We start from the raw sequence: 18,410 nt of genomic DNA on the forward strand, positions 1-18,410 counted from the left end.
ATCATGTGTGCTATTCTTTCCAATTATTTATATTTGTTTTATTGTTTTAATTATTTTAGCCATTTAAATTATTTATTTCAATAGTCATAGTTTTTTATGTCAAAGCCCATCGAGAGCTTTAGTAATCTTGACAGAGGTATAATTGGGGATGCCTGTGGACATAGATAATCCTGCCCCCTCTGTGTCTCCTACTTGTGTCAACTGAGTCCCTGCAGTTGCCATGGGCTTTACTGCTTAGCATTATGACTATTCATTTTGGGATGCAATCTGGGATGTAAAGATGAATGTCAGGGAATGGTGATTGCACTCAGAGGGCGCAAGTAAGGAAAAGTCCATGTTTTTGAATGGAGCAAGCAGGAAAGACAGGAATTTAGGGAATCAAAATAGAAGGCAGATAGCTTAATAATAAAACCAGAATGTTTAGCAGTGAAGCTGGCAAATACAATAAGTGGCAAAAATTTGGGAATCTCTTCCCCGAACAACTGGTTAAGGCAAAGTCAATTAGTTATAGAGTTATGGAGACACACAGCCTGGGGAAAGGCCTTTTATCCCATTGAGTGAACAAGCACCCATTTCCACTAATCCTACACTGATCCCACTTTATACTTCATGTGTATTTGTTAACTATCCCCAAATTTTATCAAGCATTAAGTAATAGGGCAACTGAGAGTAGTCAATTAATCTACTAACAAATTGTTCAATCTTAAAACTTTTAAGGAAGACCACTAGGATAAGTAAGGGGAGTAAGCAGTCAGTACAGGGTTTCCCTGTTGTCATTCCCCTCAGCAACATGTATACCCTTTTGAATATTGCTGGGGGTATGACCCATCTGGGCAAAGCAGCAGCAACTAGGTCATCAGCACTGCGGTGGGCTCAGAGACTCTGAAGGGAATGGTAAAGTCGGGCAGAGCGGTAGTGCTAGGAGACTTGATAGTGGGATGAACAGCAGATTCTGTGGCCAGGAAAAAGAAGCCAGGGTGAGTTAGTACCTCCCAGGTTCTAGGGCTCAAAATGTCTCAGAGCAGCTGCTGATGTTTCTCAAGAGGGTGAACAGCTAGAAGTCATGGTGCACTTTGGCACCATTGATATAGGTAGAAATGGGGAAAGGGTTAATGTGAAATGAGTATAGGGAGCTAGGGTAGAGGCTGAAGAGCAGGATCTCCAAGGTAGTAATCTCTGGCTTATTCCCAGCACCATGTGCTTGTCAGGGCAGGAATTGGATGACAGTACAGATTAACAGATAGCTGAGGGCTAACAAAGTTTGTTCAGGGGGCAGGGTTTCAGATTTATGGATAATTGGGATTTCTTCTAAGGAATGTTTGACCTGAACAAAAAGGAAAGGTTACAACCGAACCAGTGGGGGGCCAATATCCTTGTGGGCAGGTTTGCTAGAGTTGTTGGCAAAGGTTTAAACTACTTGACAGGGGGAGGGGAACTTGAGTGATCAGGCTGAGAATGGGATAGTTGGTTTACAAGTCAACAGATTGTGTAGTGAGACTGTGAGGAAGGACAGGCAGATGATAGAGCTTAATGTGCAGTCAGTGGGATGAGGTGAAGTGTAACATGGGGAAAAACCAAAAAGGATGATGAACAAAGCACTGAAGATGAATGCACACAATATACAAAATAAGGAAGATGATCTTGTGGTGCATTTAGAGATTAGCAGGTATGTTGTTGTGGGCATCGCTGAGAGATAGCTATAATGAGATCATAGTTGGCATCTTAACAGCCAAGGATATACCTTGTATTGAAAGTACAGGCAGGTAGACTGAAGGGGTGAGTGACTCTGTAAGTTAAAAATAAAATCAAATCCTTAGAAAGAGGTGACATTAGTTCAAAAGAGTTAAGAAACTGCAAAGATAAGAAGACCCTGATGGGCATTATATAAGGGCCCCCAAATACATGCTGGGATGGGGAATATAAATTTTAATGGGAACTAGAAAAGGCATGTAATAAGAGAAATATTATGAAAGTCATGGGGGATTTCATCATGCAGATAAATTTGGAAAATTTGATTAGTACTGGATCCCAAGAGAGGGAATTTGCAGAATGCCTATGAGTTGGCTTTTTAGAGCAGAGCAGCTTGTGGCTGGCTGAGCACACTAGCGGGAAGATTATTCTGGATTTGGTGTTGTGTAATGAACAAGATTACAGGTAAAGGAATCCTTATTAGATAGTGATCATATTATGATAGAATTCACCCTGCAGTTTGTGAGGAAGAAGGTAAAGTCAGATGTATTAGTATTATAATAAAGTAAAAGGGAGGCATGAGAGAGGAGCTGGCCAAAGTTGTTTGGAAGGGGACACTAGCAAGGATGACAGCAGAACTGCAATGGCTGGGGATTTCTGGGGCAATTCAGAAGGCGCAGGATAGATACATCTCAAAGACAAAAGTAGTATTCTAAAGGGAGGATGAGGCAACTCTGGCTGACCAGAGAAATCAAAGACAGCAGAAGTGCATTATAGAGCAACTATTAGTGGGAAGTTAGAGGATTGGGAAGCTTTTAAAAAGCAACAGAAGGCAACTAAAAAACTATAAAGAGAGAAAACATTAAATATGAATGTAAGATAGCCAATAATATGAGAAGTTAAAGAGGTGAGAGTGGATACTGGACTGCTGGAAAATGAAGCGGAGAGGACTAGAATATATATAAGAGCAAAGATGTAATGCTGAGTTTTTAACATGGCATTGGTTAGATTGCACTTGGACTAATGTGAGCAGTAAGGACCCCTTATCGAAGCATTGGAGATGGTCCAGAAGAGGTGAATATATCGACTTCTTTGTCATGGACAGTTGTGGGGGCTAAGGTGTTGAATATATTTAAAGCAGAATTTGATAGGTTCTTGGTTATTCAAGGTGTCAAAGGATCCAGGCTAAAGGCAGGAGAATGGGATTGAAAGGGATAATATATCAGTATAGTGGAATGGCAGAGTAGACTTCTTGGGCAAGTGGCCTAATTCTGCTTCTAAATCTTGTCATCTTATACCTGTACACCTGCTTGCTAATACAGATATCTAATCAGCCTATCACTTGGCAGCAACTCAGTGCATACGGTCAAGAGGATCTGTTGTTGTTCAGACCAAGCATCAGAATAGGGAACGAACGTGATCTAAGTGACTTTGTTCCTTACGTGATTGTTGGTACCAGAAGGGATGGTTTGAGTGTCTTGGAAACTGCTTATCTCCTGTGATTTTCACACACAACATTCTCTGGATATACAGAGAATGGTGTGAAAATCAAGAAGACATCCAGTGAGCAGCAGTTCTATGGGTGAAAATGTCTTGTTAATGAGAGAAGTTAGAGGAGAATGGCCAGACTAATACAAGTTGGCAGGATGGGGAATTAACTCAAGTGACCATATGTTACAACAATGGTGTGCAGAAGGACATCTATGGATGCATAACATATCAAACCTTGAAGCAGCAGAAGACTACGAACATACACTCGGTGTAGGAGTTACCCGATAAAGTGGTCACTGAGTGTGCATACAGTGATGCACCATCAATAACTCACTCTGAGATGTAAGGCGAGATATCGGCTTTTATTGACTGGAAGAAGAAACAAACGGTGAGTGACCACCATACTACATCCTGGAGACTGAGAGGCCGGGCTCAGGCCTTGATGGCCTTTATACCGGGGTCTGTGGGAGGAGCCACAGGAGCAGTCAGCAGGGGGCGTATCCCGACAGGTATATGTAGTTCACCACATACAGTTAACATTTACAAATTTGCTTTATTCTGAATATTAATGGCTCATTGTTCTGCAACACCATGGTTACGTCAGTAAGTTAGAAGCTTTTATTTATGGTTTGGTTAACAACAGGTTGTAAACATGTTCATGAAGAGTGCTTCTTGCTTTTGCTTAGGGAACAAGAAAACGCTCTCCTCAATGGGGCTCAGAGGTTTGGAATACACAATGAAATTTTATTACTATTTAATACTTTTACTTTCTTCTAGTCTTGTGTCCAACTAACAACCTCTAAATCTTACCTTAGCTCCCATCTTCTTTCATCTAATAACATCCATGGCACAGCTGCCTCCTCTAATCTCAAATGCCAGTCTTCAATCACAATCACAAAGGCGTCTCCCATTGGTTTTTATTTCTTGGCACATATTTTGTATTCAGTATTACATTTTGTTCTTTACAGATTCTGAAAAGAGAGATGTGGTGTTCCTTGTTGATGGGTCAGACAATGCCAGAGGCACTTTCTCCTCAATTAAAACCTTCATCAACAAATTTATCGACAATCTTGATATTGAAGGTGACAAAGTCCGTGTCAGTGTTTTACAATTCAGCGAAGATCCGAGTGTTAATTTCTTTCTGAATGTCTATGAGACAAAGGATGACGTGAAGAGGGCAGTTAGTAACCTCCAGTATAAAGGGGGGAGACAAGCCAATATAGGTAAAGCCCTCAATTATGTCGCAAATAATGTCTTCACTCGTTCTGCTGGGAGCAGAGTGGAAGAAGGTGTACCTCAATTCTTGATCCTCCTCACCGCCAGCAAGTCCACTGATAATGTTGAAACAGCAGCCCTGGCACTAAAAAGTGCTGGTGTAGGTTCTGTCAGCATTGGTTCAGGAAATGCAGAGGACAGGGAGCTCAAAATGATTTCAATGTCTCCCAAGTTTACTTTTAAGTTTGACCAGCTACAGGACTCAGATACGCTAAAGCAGAATCTCCAGAGACCATTGAAAACACTGAACAAAGAACAGATAATCCAAATCTTGCAAGATGCTCCTAAAGGTAAGAGGAAAGAATTTTCAGTTATATTCATACTTAGATCTATTCATGTGCAGTATTTATAGTGTATAACATTCCTTTATCATGCCTTCAGCTAATCCAACTATTCCATGTCTCCTCGAACTCTTCTTTGTCCATTATCTCAACATTCAAAGGAAATTTATTATTAAATCATATATATGGCACCACATACTACTGAGATTCCTCTTTCTTGCAGGCATTCACACAAACAAATAAATACGGCAGAGTCAATGAAAAACTACACACAAGCATGTAAGGGCTGCAAACATCCACTCACCATCACTCTCCCCGTGTTCGCAATGAAATTGTTATATCTATACTCTGGAACTGTTGGTATGATCAGTTCTTATTATCAATAAGCATTTGGGCTTAGAGTTTATTCAAGTGGAGGCAATGTCAGAAATAAGCACATTAAAAAAATCAGAGCAGGAATTGGCCATTTGACACTTCAGGCCAGCGCCAATGTTGAAATGTATCATGGGTAATCTTATATATCAACACCATTTTCTCATCCTGTCTTGAGAATCTTTTAAAATCCAGAGGTTTTTGACAGGTGTTTTGAATGGATTCAATGTAATTGCACCGCCACATCCATCCAAGATTGACATTCACCATCCTCTGCATCCTTTCATTGGCTTATCCCTTACTGTACTTCTGAGAATGTTTTGTTTGTTATCCTTCTAAACTCTAAAGCAAACAGTCCAAACCTACTCAACTTCTCATCATGTGACAAATCTGCCATCTCAGGAATCAGTGCGACACTCCCTCCATAGCAAGTGATCCTTCTCATCGGAAAGAAGACCAAAGATATGCACAGCGCTTCAGAAGTGGTTGCACTGAAGCCTTATATTATTATAGTAAGATATCCTTACTTGTATACTCAAATCACTTGGAAAGGTGGCAAGCAAAACTTTGTGAGCTGAAGAGGTTGCACTGTTCTGTAACATTCTGTTGTCCATGCTCTATACAGGCCAAAAAATACCATTAGGTCCTTAACTGCTTGCTGCACCTGCAGGTTGGTTTTTAGTGATATGTAGAATACTTCCAGATTCTCTTGAACAACAGTAATACACAAAAACTCTTTTAAGTATTTCTGTCCTTTATGCTAAAATATAAATATTTCAAGTATGATTACTGAATTTCTTTGAGAAGAAATTGGTGAATAGGTTTCACCTGGAGTCTATTCTGACTTTTGTATTCTTAATAATATTGATGTAACTGCTTGTTAAAGAATTATTTCTTTGTTCATCCCTTGGACTCCCTTTGTTGTTGCCCTTTGCAATATTTCTGTGGATGCACAATACCTTTTACCCTCACACCTGTGCTTAGATCACCTATGAACACCATGCTTTTGCCTTCAAATTGATAGAATTATCCTGGTCATGACGGATAGAGCAGTTGCATCTTATTTTCAATTCTTATCTAATCTCAGCCATGCCCATGAACTTTGATTTTTTCTCTTCCATCCAATTTCAAGGTAATATTTCCTTGTACTTTAATATGCTTTAACATAACCCCCAAATAATTGCTACAAATCTGTAAAAAATATGGCTAATTATTTTTAAATAAGTTGTTTCAGTAAACAAATATCATATCTCATCCCATCACAATCTGTAGCTAAAGCTGCCGGAGAAAATGCAGTTTGAGTGTGTACAGTCTCCTTTGAGTTCCTTCATTACATGGAAATGCAAGCTATCAGGCATCAGTGGTATCTATACAAGGTCGACAATGGAGAGATTGAAGGGAAGGCAGAGTTAGGTCTAGTAAGGCTGAAAGAACGGACAGGCAGGGCCAGGCTCCTTACTTTCCCAATAAGCCTTGTATGGGGTACCTTATCAAATGATTTGTTGAAATCCATACACACTACATCTACTGCTCTACCTCCATCAATGTGTTTAGTCACACCCTCAGAAAATTCAATCAGGCACGTGAGGCACGACCTGCCTTTCGCTAAGCCATGCTGACTATTCCTATTCATATTATGCCTCTCCAAATGTTCATAATCCTGCCTCTCAGGATCTTATCCATCAACTTACCAACCACTGAAGTAAGACTCACTGGTCTATAATTTCCTGGGCTATCTCTTAGTTGGGTCATATTCTGCATGGAGATCGGTGACCAGTGGTATCTCTCAGGGCTCTGTTCTGGGACCCCTATCCCTTTGTTGAATAATGGAACAACATCCGCAACCCTCTAATCCTCCAGAACCTCTCCCGTCTCCACCGATGATGCAAAGATCATCGCCAGAGGCTCAGCAATCTCCTCCCTCCCTTCCCAAAGTAGCCTGGGGTACATCTCGTCTGGTCCTGGTGACTTATCCAACTTGATGCTTTCCAAAAGCTCCTGCACCTCCTCTCTCTTAATATCTACATGCTCAAGCTTTTCAGTCCACTGTAAGTCATCTCTACAATCATCAAGACCCTTTTTCATAGTGAATACTGAAGCAAAATACTCATTAACTACCTCAGCTGTCTGCTCCGGTTCCGTACATACTTTCCCACTGTCACACTTGATTGGTCCTATTCTCTCACAACTTATCCTCTTGCTCTTAACATATTTGTAGAATGCCTTGGGGTTTTCCTTAATCCTGCCCACCAAGCCCTTTTCATGGCCCATCCTGGCTCTCCTAATTTCTTTCTTGAGCTCCTTATTGCTGGCCTTGTAATCTTCTAGCTCTGTATCATTATCTAGCTTTTTGAATCTTTTGTAAGCTCTTTTCTTCTTGACTAGATTTACAACTGCCTTTGTACACCATGGTTCCTGTACCCCACCATCCTTTCCCTGTCTCATTGGAACGTTTCTTTGCAGAACTCCACGCAAATATCCCCTGAACATTTGCCACATTTCTTCCATATATTTCCCTGAGAACATCTATTTTCAATTTATGCTTCTAAGTTCCTGCCTGATAGCTTCATAATTCCCCTTACTCCAATTAAATTCTTTCAGAACTTGTCTGTTCCTATCCCTCTCCAATGCTATGGTAAAGGAGATGGAATTGTGACCACTATCTCCAAAATGCTGAACACACCTAACAAACTCCTCTCCATCTGAACCCCTTGCTCTAGGGATGTGCCAATCAATATTTAGGAAATTAAAATCTCACATCACGATAACTGTATTATTATTACACCTTTCCAGAATCTCTCTCCCTACCTGCTCCTTGATATCCCTGTTACTATTGGGTGGTCTATAAAATACACCCAGTAGAGTTATTGACCCTTTCCTGTTCCTAACTTCCACCCACAGAGACGCCATAGACGATCCCTCATTAAAATCCTCCTTTTCTGCAGCTGTGACACTATCCTTGATCAACAGTGCCACGCCCCCACCTCTTTTGCCTCCCTCCCTGTCCTTTCTGAAACATCTAAAACCTGGCACTCGAAGTAACCATTCTTGCCCTTGAGCCATCCAAGTCTCTGTAATGGCCACAACGTCATATCTCCAAGTACTGATCCACGCTCTAAGTTCATCCGCTTTCTTCATAATACTCCTTCCACTAAAATAGACACATCTCAAACCATCAGTCTTAATGCATCCCTTCTCTATCATCTGCTTATCCTCCCTCTCTCACTGTCACCAAGCTTTCTCTATTTATGAGCCAAATGCCTCTTCCTCCATCTCTTCAGTTTGGTTGCCACCCCACACCCCCAGCAATTCTAGTTTAAACTCTCCCCAGTAGCCTTAGCAAACCGCCCTGCCAGGATATTGGTCCCACTGGAATTCAAGTGTAATGCATCCTTTTTGCACAGGTCAGCCCTGACCCGAAAAAGGTCCCAACGATCCAGAAATATGAATCACTGGCCCCTGCTCCAATCCCTCAGCCATGCATTTATCCTCCACCCCACTCTATTCCTATTCTCACTGTCACGTGGCACAGGCAGTAATCCCAAGATGACTAACTTTGTGGTCCTGCTTCTCAGCTTCTTTTCTAACTCTCTGTTGTCTTTTTTCAGGACCTCCTCCCTTTTCCTATCTGTGTCGTTGGTACCAATATGTACCACGACCTCTGGCTGTTCTCCTTCCCACTTCAGTACATCTTTGACGCGATCAGAAACATCCCAGACCCTGGCACCTGGGAGACAAACTACCATGCGAGCTTCTTTCCTGCATCCACAGAATCACCTGTCTGACCCACTAACTATAGAGTCCCCTATCACTGCTGCCATCCTCTTCCTTTCCCTACCCATCTGAGCCACAGGGCCAGACTCCGTGCCAGAGGTGCAGCCACTGTTGCTTTCCCCAAGTAGGCCATTCCCTCCAACAGTACTTAAGGAGGAGTACTTATTGTCAAGGGGTACAGCCGCAAGGATGCTCTCTAGCCTCAGTCTCCTGCCTTTTCCTCTCCTGACTGTTACCCACTTATCTGTCTCTCCAGCCTCTGGTGTGACTACCTACCTATAGCTCCTCTCTGTCACCTCCTCACTCTCCCTGATCGGACGAAGGTCATCAAGCTGCACATCCAGTTCCCTAACGCGGTCACTAAGGAGCTGCAGCTTGGCGCACCTGGTGCAGTTGTGGCTGTCCGGGAGACTGGGAGTCTCCAGGACCTTCCACATTTGACACCGAGCACAGAAAACTGGCCTCACACACATACTTCCTGTCTGTATTCTACTCAGGCAACCTACCTCGCCTCGACCCATTAACATCTCTCCCTCTACTCCGTTGCCCGCTCCTCCAATGACTGCTCTATAAGGTGTCTTCTGTTAAACTCTTCTCACTGGTCACGTTGGCTGACGTCTGCACACTTGCACAGTCGTACCCTGATCAAACCGCTGAAGAAATAACCCTGTCTATGTTTCTATGTTTCCATGATATTTCCATTATGAACTCTGTTAATAATTTGGTTTATTATATCTCCTAAGGATTACAAAATGGGGAGCATTTCCAAAAGTACATTCACTTGTGGCTTGTTCAAAATTCTAACTCCACCCATTTCCATTCAACTTAGTCATAGTGTCAGAACTCATGGCTACAATAGAGACAATTAAAGGGGTAACTTTCCATGTAATCTAGGGTGAGTCTCCAACTTCCATCAGATCTTTGAACACTGGACATATGGATGAATTATTTGTAGATGCAATATCTCACAAAATTCTGTGTTAACAAACTCTGAATAATTTCCTCTTTATATGTGGCTGCTTGTTTCAGAAATCCATATTCCTTCTGGGATTTCTTAGCAGGACCTTGTATACACACCTCTCCTTGCATCCTGCCACAGTTGTGTGTATGTTTAGGGAATAATGCCTGGAATTCTAAAATAATTTGTCTGGCCAACGAGTCCTTTTTCATATCTTTAGCCTTTATGTACAAATCTCCAAATGTAAATATCCTGTCCTCATACTGTTCTTCTGGAATGTCAATAGGGATCTGCTCTCTATTAAACTGCCAAATCATATAATTAATCAGATCAAAACTCAAACCTGCTTTCCTCATAAAGTCACTTCCCAGAATATGTTCTTGAGCAGTCAACAAATTGATGAGCACAACTGAATGGGGCACACTCCAACTGTATGTTCAGTGGCGTAGTCAGCTCCCCAGTAAATCTAACTGAAATAAAAGTATCTTGTATTTCCCAACTTGGTGCATTGAATGTAGATGTATTTAGGGTGGTTCAAGGCCTCTGTGTCCCAAAGAAATTTTGTAGAGTGGCTTCCTACTCTAAGACTGTGATGGCTCACAGTGCATAATGAATGTCCTAATCTAGCTTCTACAAAGGGTCTACTCACACCATCCCACCTTATGGTGCACACCAACATCACTAAGGCTTGACAATATCATAGTGTACGTACGTACTAGGTAACTCTGGATACTATCATGCCCTCATATTTGCATCCTGGATATTACATTGCTGGTAATGCAATGGACATTCTAGGGGTGATGGAGCATTTGTTACATCCTGACCATTCCTAACCCATCTGGGTTGTGGGCAATCCCTACCAAGATTACCTTTGTATTTGCAATTGTAACATTTCTGCGGGGATCCAGATTTCAGATCAGAAGGAATGTAGGCTATCCAACTGCATCCTGAACCAACCCCTCTAATAGGTAGTGCTGTCGCGTGTGACAGTGATGTACTCTGATAGGGAGCCCCCCTCCCTTCATTCTACCACTGCACACCTTATTCTCTTATAGGGAGCATTTTAGAGCCGATGTCCCCTTAGTGCCTTCTTCCTTTTCCCAAACTCATATCATCGTTCTGAGAACCCATACTTCAGTGTGTGTGGAATCTGTGGGATCAAACATGCCACACATCTTCTGTTCTCCTCAGTACACGATGCCAAGGTCTTCAGCCAGTTACTACTCTGTTGTTGAGTCAAGTTCCGCCTATCCAATGAGGGACCATAAGCACTCGAGAAAACCGCCTCGACGTCTTCACAAATGCAGTGCGCGCGCTTCCTTTTCTGAGTGTGCACTTATGCAAACTCTTCAGCAGATCTCCTTGATTAGTTCCTACAGCTTCTAATATAGCCTGCTGTAAATCACCCTGGATGCCATGCTCCTCTGGCAGGGCTGAGTGCAACACTCAAGTTAGACACAGAGGGGTTAACTTCCGCTCCTCTGCTTCAGCTAATCTGTGAATTATCCTGTGCTGCTGAGTATGGTAGAAAAGTTCAAGGTTTGTCTCTCATCTCGAACTTTGATATATTCACAGCTATAGAACTCAATTGGGCCATGTCAAAAGAGGTAGAATACAGGGTAAAATTTGTCATCCTGGGCTTGGTATCTCTAGATCTCTCTCTTTTACTCTATGTGTAATAGGGGCAGGGAATGCTGAAGGTTCCACTTTCTCTTGGAAAATTCCACGGGGAGGAGGGTCACTTCTCCAATTATCCTCACTATTATAGTGTGTCACCTCATACTGACTTCTCAATTTCTCTACTTCCATAACTGATTTTTTACACTCCTCTTCTTCTTTCTTTCTTTCTCGTGTCATGTGTTCACACCGAGCCTGAAACTGACTTGGCTATCAAATTCACCTGAACCTGCTCCCTCGGCATTTCATTTTCTTTCTCTCTCTCGCTTTAACTCTTCCCTGTACACACATAATTTCTGCAAGATTCTGTTTTTCTCTCTTCACTTTCATCTTCCAGCTCACATCCCATTATAACACCTTTTTAAATACCTGATAATTTTTGATTTCTTTTCTCTAACTGCTTTCCGTAATGCATCCCCCAGGATCCTTGACCTGTTGCTCTCAACTATTCTTATCCACTCCTTATAATCAAAGCATTTTCTTAATATATAACTATGAAAGTAATCTCTCCAATCCTCTGAAATGCCTAGGTTCTTTTCGTTTTTCTTCTCTTTTCCCATTTTATTATAACCTAATTGGTGTTTCAACTTGAAACTAGGACCCCAGATTTCTATTCTGTCTTTTTGAGCTAACTGCAGGACACCAAAATCTGTTGACAATCATAATTGATCTGGGTTAGACAATGCACGACGCAACTCTGAATTGATCAAACCACATACTGCCAGTTGGACCTTCGGCATTTATAGCAGCAGTGAAGCTCCTCCATCTCTGGTGGTGTTCAGAGCTTCCTTCATCATGTCAGTAGCTTCCTGTCAGTTTTCACCACTGTCAGACATACAAGTCCCATATAGAGGCTCTAGAATACCATTGCACTCAGCTGCAGATGGATTCTTCATTGCTGTTCCATAACAATTTTGTATTAACAGTCAGGGTCATTAGTCCTGAGTTGAACCCCAAACCTGGAGGACCAGTGGACCATTCTTAGTCTGTCCTATATCCTTTGACCTGTTTGGCATGGGTGATCCTACCAAGAGCCAACACATAAAGCCCAGGTTCCAGCCAACATAGCTCTCCAGGTCATTGAGGCACACAACCTCCAAACCATGACTAAGATGTGGTCCTCTTGGAGGTAATTAATCAAAGCCTATATTTTATTGTCTCTGCTCAAATATTAATATAACTATATTGACCCTGGACTATCAAATTAAAACATGAATCCTATTGTTCTCTTTGTACCAATGCTCACTCAGACTATTTCTCGAATTTATAACATTGAGTTAGGGATCCTTCTTCTCCAAGAACATGATATGGAGTCCTTCCTTGCAACAGTTTGTCTCCACATTCTTACCACTTAACATTTGAAGCCCCTCATTCCTTATGTTCAAATGTTGTGTTTTTGATTTTATTGGCTCTGGCCAATTTGGCTAATGTGTATCAGCTTTCCATTGGCTCTTGTCAAAGCCAACATCATTTTATTGCCCTTATCACAAGTAAGAACTTGTAATTAATGACTCTATTCTGAATCAGAGCAGACCGACCAGTTATGAGGCTTGGGTTGTTCAGGTCAAACACAGATTCCCCTATTGATAAACCTGCATGTTTTATCTTGCCAAAAGAAAACTTCACAAATATCTTTTTATTTGGAAATTATCTCCAGCTCAGCAGATTATCAGGAGTATCATTGTGTCCACTTGAAGCACTTTGAGACACCCATTCTTGAGCAAGTCAGCTCATAAAATGGAAGTTACAGAGCTCCATTCCTTTAACCACATGATCACAAACAAAGACAATTGTTGCGTCTACTTCCACTGTCCTTGAGTCATTTTCTTCCATATTTTAATTTCTTCTTGGCCAACAATGATGTTTCCAAGCATCTAAATTCTTTGGACCTCTTGGTGGTAAAAATTGCCGATTTGAAAGACACTTTGGTTGTCTAACTTTTTCTCTTGTCTCTTCATATTGGCCATCTCCCCTTTATCTTTCAGTTCAGGTTAAGGGTCTGAAGCCTGACTGTCTGAGTTCTGTTAGCACTTTGTTTGCTATTTACTTAGTAATTTCAGTCAGAGCTGACAGAATGATTTTCATTAATCCTCACTGCCATTCCTCCCCATTGAAATAAATGGGTAAGATTCACCTATACTGGTTCAATGTAGAGTAAGATGAGTGTATTCCTCATCTTAAGATGATGGGAAATTGCTGTGGGAGCTGGTAAGACATCCACAAACTGTTGGTAAAAGCTTCAGAAGTGGAAGAAGTGCTTTTCTGATGTGGGATTATACCAAGTTATTATAATCAATAAACATGAACCTTACTATATATTGATGGTATGGTAAACCCCACCCATGGCATTCCAATGTGTTTTACATAGGGGAACAAAAAATTGTCACTTTCAATTCTCATCAGCAACAATTATGTGTGCAGATTTGTCCACTGTAGTTTCTAACAAAATATCATTCAATAGATGGGGAAGTTAATACTGAATCTGAGGCTACATTCCAGTAATGTACTATTGCTGCAAATGATATATTTTTTGGCCTTCCGATGACAAATACACCCAGAATTAACAAATAATTAACCTGTTAATTTACTAGATTTTGCCAGTGTAAGCAAGAAAAAAGTTAGCGCAGATTTGTGTCATCTCTTCTTCAGAAGATACAACATATTCCCTTTACTGGTATAAGGGTAGGGAAGGGGAGCCATAATTAACAAGAAGGGAAGTAAATCATTCAGTGTTTTCTCTCTGACCGGAGAATCCTTGTACATGAAAGTTGGTTTGAGCTTCCACACTTAAGTGCTCTGCAGATGTTCACTGCTCAGAGATGCATATAACTGATCCACATGACAGATAAACATAGAGTCAAATTATCGGGAAACAAGTCACTTGGGTTATTAAGTCAATACCAGACACTCATTTACAGTTGCATTAATAATGAACTAATCTCATAACGTTATTCAATCCACAGTTCTATTAAGGTTTCCCAAATTCTGCAGCCCAACTACACACTGAGGGCCAATTGACCTGGCAAGCAACTGAGGCAGGAAACCAGAGCACACACTAAGGATGTGCAAGTTTCTCACAGGCATCAGGACAGAACTCAACGTTGCTGGAATTGTGAAGCAGCAGCTATGGTGTCTGCACCAGTGAGCTGAACATCTATTGAAGCCTACGCAATTGTTACCTCTGTGTTTTTCAGTACTATTAATAGCCAATATGAGAAAATCAGGGGAAAGCAGATTTCATGCTGGATCCAAATTCATCTGCAGAGAATTAAATCTGATTCCTTTTCAAGACATCCTTGAAAACCTAAACAAATCATGTACATATGAGGATATATGTATATACACACATAATGTAAATAGTAGCTGCAGAAGATGGGACAAATATCTGTCATCCTTCTTGCCCAGCCAAGTGAAATGCCCCAATATTGTCTTAACAAATTCCGGAATTAATCAGATTATTTGGAAATCCAATTCTTATTTGTTCAATGTTGCAGGGTTTTGATTTCATTCCATTTAATGCAAAATTAAGCAATTGTTTATTTTCTGGATTTAGATGGCGACAAGAGGGACGTTGTCTTTTTACTCCATGGGTCAGAAAATATGAGAACGACCTTCCCTTCAATACGTTCTTTCATTTCAAAAGTAGTTGACAGTCTTGAAGTTGGCATTGACAGTGTCCGTGTTGGTGTTGTACAATACGACAGTAATGCCAGAACAGATTTCAAATTGGACGCTTACTCCACCAAACGTGAAGTTCAAGATGCCATCCGTAATTTACGGATTAAAGGCGGGCGGGGCATCAGAACAGGATTTGCACTACAATACGTTAAGGACAATCTTTTCACTAGGGCTGGTGGTAGCAGGATTGAAGAAGGTGTGCCTCAGTTCTTGGTGCTTCTCACTGCTGGTAAATCAGCCGATCGAGTTGAAGTGGCATCAACGACATTGAAAAGAGCTGGTGTAGCACCGTTTGCTATTGGACATGGACGTGCAGATGACGAAGAGCTCAAACAGATTTCACTGTCTTCTCAGTTTGTTTACAAGATAGCTGACTTGAGGAATGTATTGAATATACCACAAAGTTTATTGGAACCACTGATAACTCTGGATTCTCGCAAGATAAGAGAAATCTACGAAGGAACTGAGGAGGAAGCCAGTAAGGCTTTTTTATTTTATAATTTTAGAGTTTTTATGTCATGTTACAGCTATAAGTCATAGGTCATTTTGCCCATTTTCATGGTTCAGATCACCATACGACACAATGGATGTGGTAGCATAAGAAAGTGCAGAAGATATTCGCCAGGTGTCTGTTGCCTAGAATGGAAAACTTTAGTTACAAGGGAAAAATAGGATGGGCTGAATTTATTGTACATAGAAGGCTATATATGTAACAGTATTACTGCTTCTGGCGCTGTCATAAATAATGTGTTAGCAATGGTTAAAAGGTCAGCACAGCTTTGTGAGCTGAAGGGCCTGTACTGTGCTGTAATATTCTATGTTCTGTTTCTCTGGACAGAGCAATCAGAGGAAGTATTAGAATTGTTTTTAAAGGCATTAAAAAGGTAAGGTATAGAGGGAAACAGGCCTAATGTAGGCAGGTGGGGTTAGCCTAGGCAGGTCTCATGGCCAGAATGGATGGGTGACACACAAGCCTCGTTTCTGTCTGCAGGGCTCTATGACTCTAAGAAGCATTGCAGAGAATTGCTATCGCAATGCGGTTCAACTATATGACTCCATCTAGAGGTGTGACATGAGCTGGGGGTTGGTGTGTTTCAGTAGCTCTGATGAAGGTCAACTGCTCAACTTGCAACCATTTTTTTGGAAGCACAGTAGTACACCTGAGAGGGATGGATGGAAGTGCAGTCGAAAAGAGGGTTTTAAAAAATTGTTGAGATCCATTAAAGGCTACAGGAAAACAAGAAGTTACAGGGTGTTTGAAATATTTGCAGAGAGGTTTAAGACCTGCTGAAGGTTTTCAACAACTTCACTAAAAATGTACATGATAGCAGAAATCACAGGATGCAGAATTATGCCCACAATGTGAATATAGAGATGGTTAAAGTCAGCAGGAATGAGTTGTAAAGGAAGAAAAAGATTTACTTTAAATTGTCAAAATAAGAGGTCGGAGAACTTAACATTGGACTGGTAATGGGCTATAGTATTTTTGAGCAACTTGAAATAGGAAATTGTTTAGTCCTGGAAAATGATAGAACTGTTAAGTTTCAGCATAGGCAAGAGATTTGAGCATAATCATGCTTGAACTAACGGTGGAAGTAGGCAGTGAGAAGATGAAAAGATGGAGTTATATCGGACTCTGGTCAGACCCCACTTGGAGTACTGTGCTCAGTTCTGGTTGCCTCACTACAGGAAGGATGTGGAAACTATAGAAAGGGTGCAGAGGAGATTTACAAGGACGTTGCCTGGATTGGGGAGCATACCTTATGAGAATAGGTTGAGTGAACTCGGCCTTTACTCTTTGGAGCGACGGAGGATGAGAGGTGACCTGACAGAGGTGTACAAGATAGTGAGAGGCATTGATCATGTGGATAGTCAGAGGCTTTTTCCCAGGGCTGATATGGCCAGCATGAGAGGGGATAGTTTTAAGGTGCTTGGAAGCAGGTACAGAGGAGATGTCAGGGGTAAGTTTTTTTTACGCAGAGTGTGGTGTGGAATACCGGCGACAGTAGTGGAGGCGGAAGCGATATGCTGAATCCAAATTCATATGCAGAGAATTAAATCTGATTCCTTTTCAAGACATCCTTGAAAACCTAAACAAATCATGTACATATGAGGATATATGTATATACACACATAATGTAAATAGTAGCTGCAGAAGATGGGACAAATATCTGTCATCCTTCTTGCCCAGCCAAGTGAAATGCCCCAATATTGTCTTAACAAATTCCGGAATTAATCAGATTATTTGGAAATCCAATTCTTATTTGTTCAATGTTGCAGGGTTTTGATTTCATTCCATTTAATGCAAAATTAAGCAATTGTTTATTTTCTGGATTTAGATGGCGACAAGAGGGACGTTGTCTTTTTACTCCATGGGTCAGAAAATATGAGAACGACCTTCCCTTCAATACGTTCTTTCATTACAAAAATAGTTGACAGTCTTGAAGTTGGCATTGACAGTGTCCGTGTTGGTGTTGTACAATACGACAGTAATGCCAGAACAGATTTCAAATTGGACGCTTACTCCACCAAACGTGAAGTTCAAGATGCCATCCGTAATTTACGGATTAAAGGCGGGCGGGGCATCAGAACAGGATTTGCACTACAATACGTTAAGGACAATCTTTTCACTAGGGCTGGTGGTAGCAGGATTGAAGAAGGTGTGCCTCAGTTCTTGGTGCTTCTCACTGCTGGTAAATCAGCCGATCGAGTTGAAGTGGCATCAACGACATTGAAAAGAGCTGGTGTAGCACCGTTTGCTATTGGACATGGACGTGCAGATGACGAAGAGCTCAAACAGATTTCACTGTCTTCTCAGTTTGTTTACAAGATAGCTGACTTGAGGAATGTATTGAATATACCACAAAGTTTATTGGAACCACTGATAACTCTGGATTCTCGCAAGATAAGAGAAATCTACGAAGGAACTGAGGAGGAAGCCAGTAAGGCTTTTTATTTTATAATTTTAGAGTTTTTATGTCATGTTACAGCTATAAGTCATAGGTCATTTTGCCCATTTTCATGGTTCAGATCACCATACGACACAATGGATGTGGTAGCATAAGAAAGTGCAGAAGATATTCGCCAGGATGTTGCCTAGAATGGAAAACTTTAGTTACAAGGGAAAAATAGGATGGGCTGAATTTATTGTACATAGAAGGCTATATATGTAACAGTATTACTGCTTCTGGCGCTGTCATAAATAATGTGTAAGC

The 18,410-nt window shown here is 41.2% G+C and overlaps 1 protein-coding gene across 1 annotated transcript in view; it reads left to right on the top strand.

Annotated features, from left to right (window-relative positions):
* The window catches only part of LOC132392750 (collagen alpha-3(VI) chain-like), a 176,841-nt gene that overhangs the window by 71,151 nt on the left and 87,280 nt on the right, over positions 1-18,410 (top strand). The window contains exons 13-15 of the mRNA XM_059967060.1: positions 4,149-4,745; positions 15,071-15,673; positions 17,535-18,137. Of these exons, the coding sequence (XP_059823043.1) occupies positions 4,149-4,745; positions 15,071-15,673; positions 17,535-18,137 (1,803 nt within the window). The remainder of the gene's footprint in view (positions 1-4,148; positions 4,746-15,070; positions 15,674-17,534; positions 18,138-18,410) is intronic.

The sequence above is a fragment of the Hypanus sabinus genome, chromosome 4, assembly GCF_030144855.1.
Source record: "Hypanus sabinus isolate sHypSab1 chromosome 4, sHypSab1.hap1, whole genome shotgun sequence".
In the NCBI taxonomy this organism is placed as follows: Eukaryota; Metazoa; Chordata; class Chondrichthyes; order Myliobatiformes; family Dasyatidae; genus Hypanus; species Hypanus sabinus.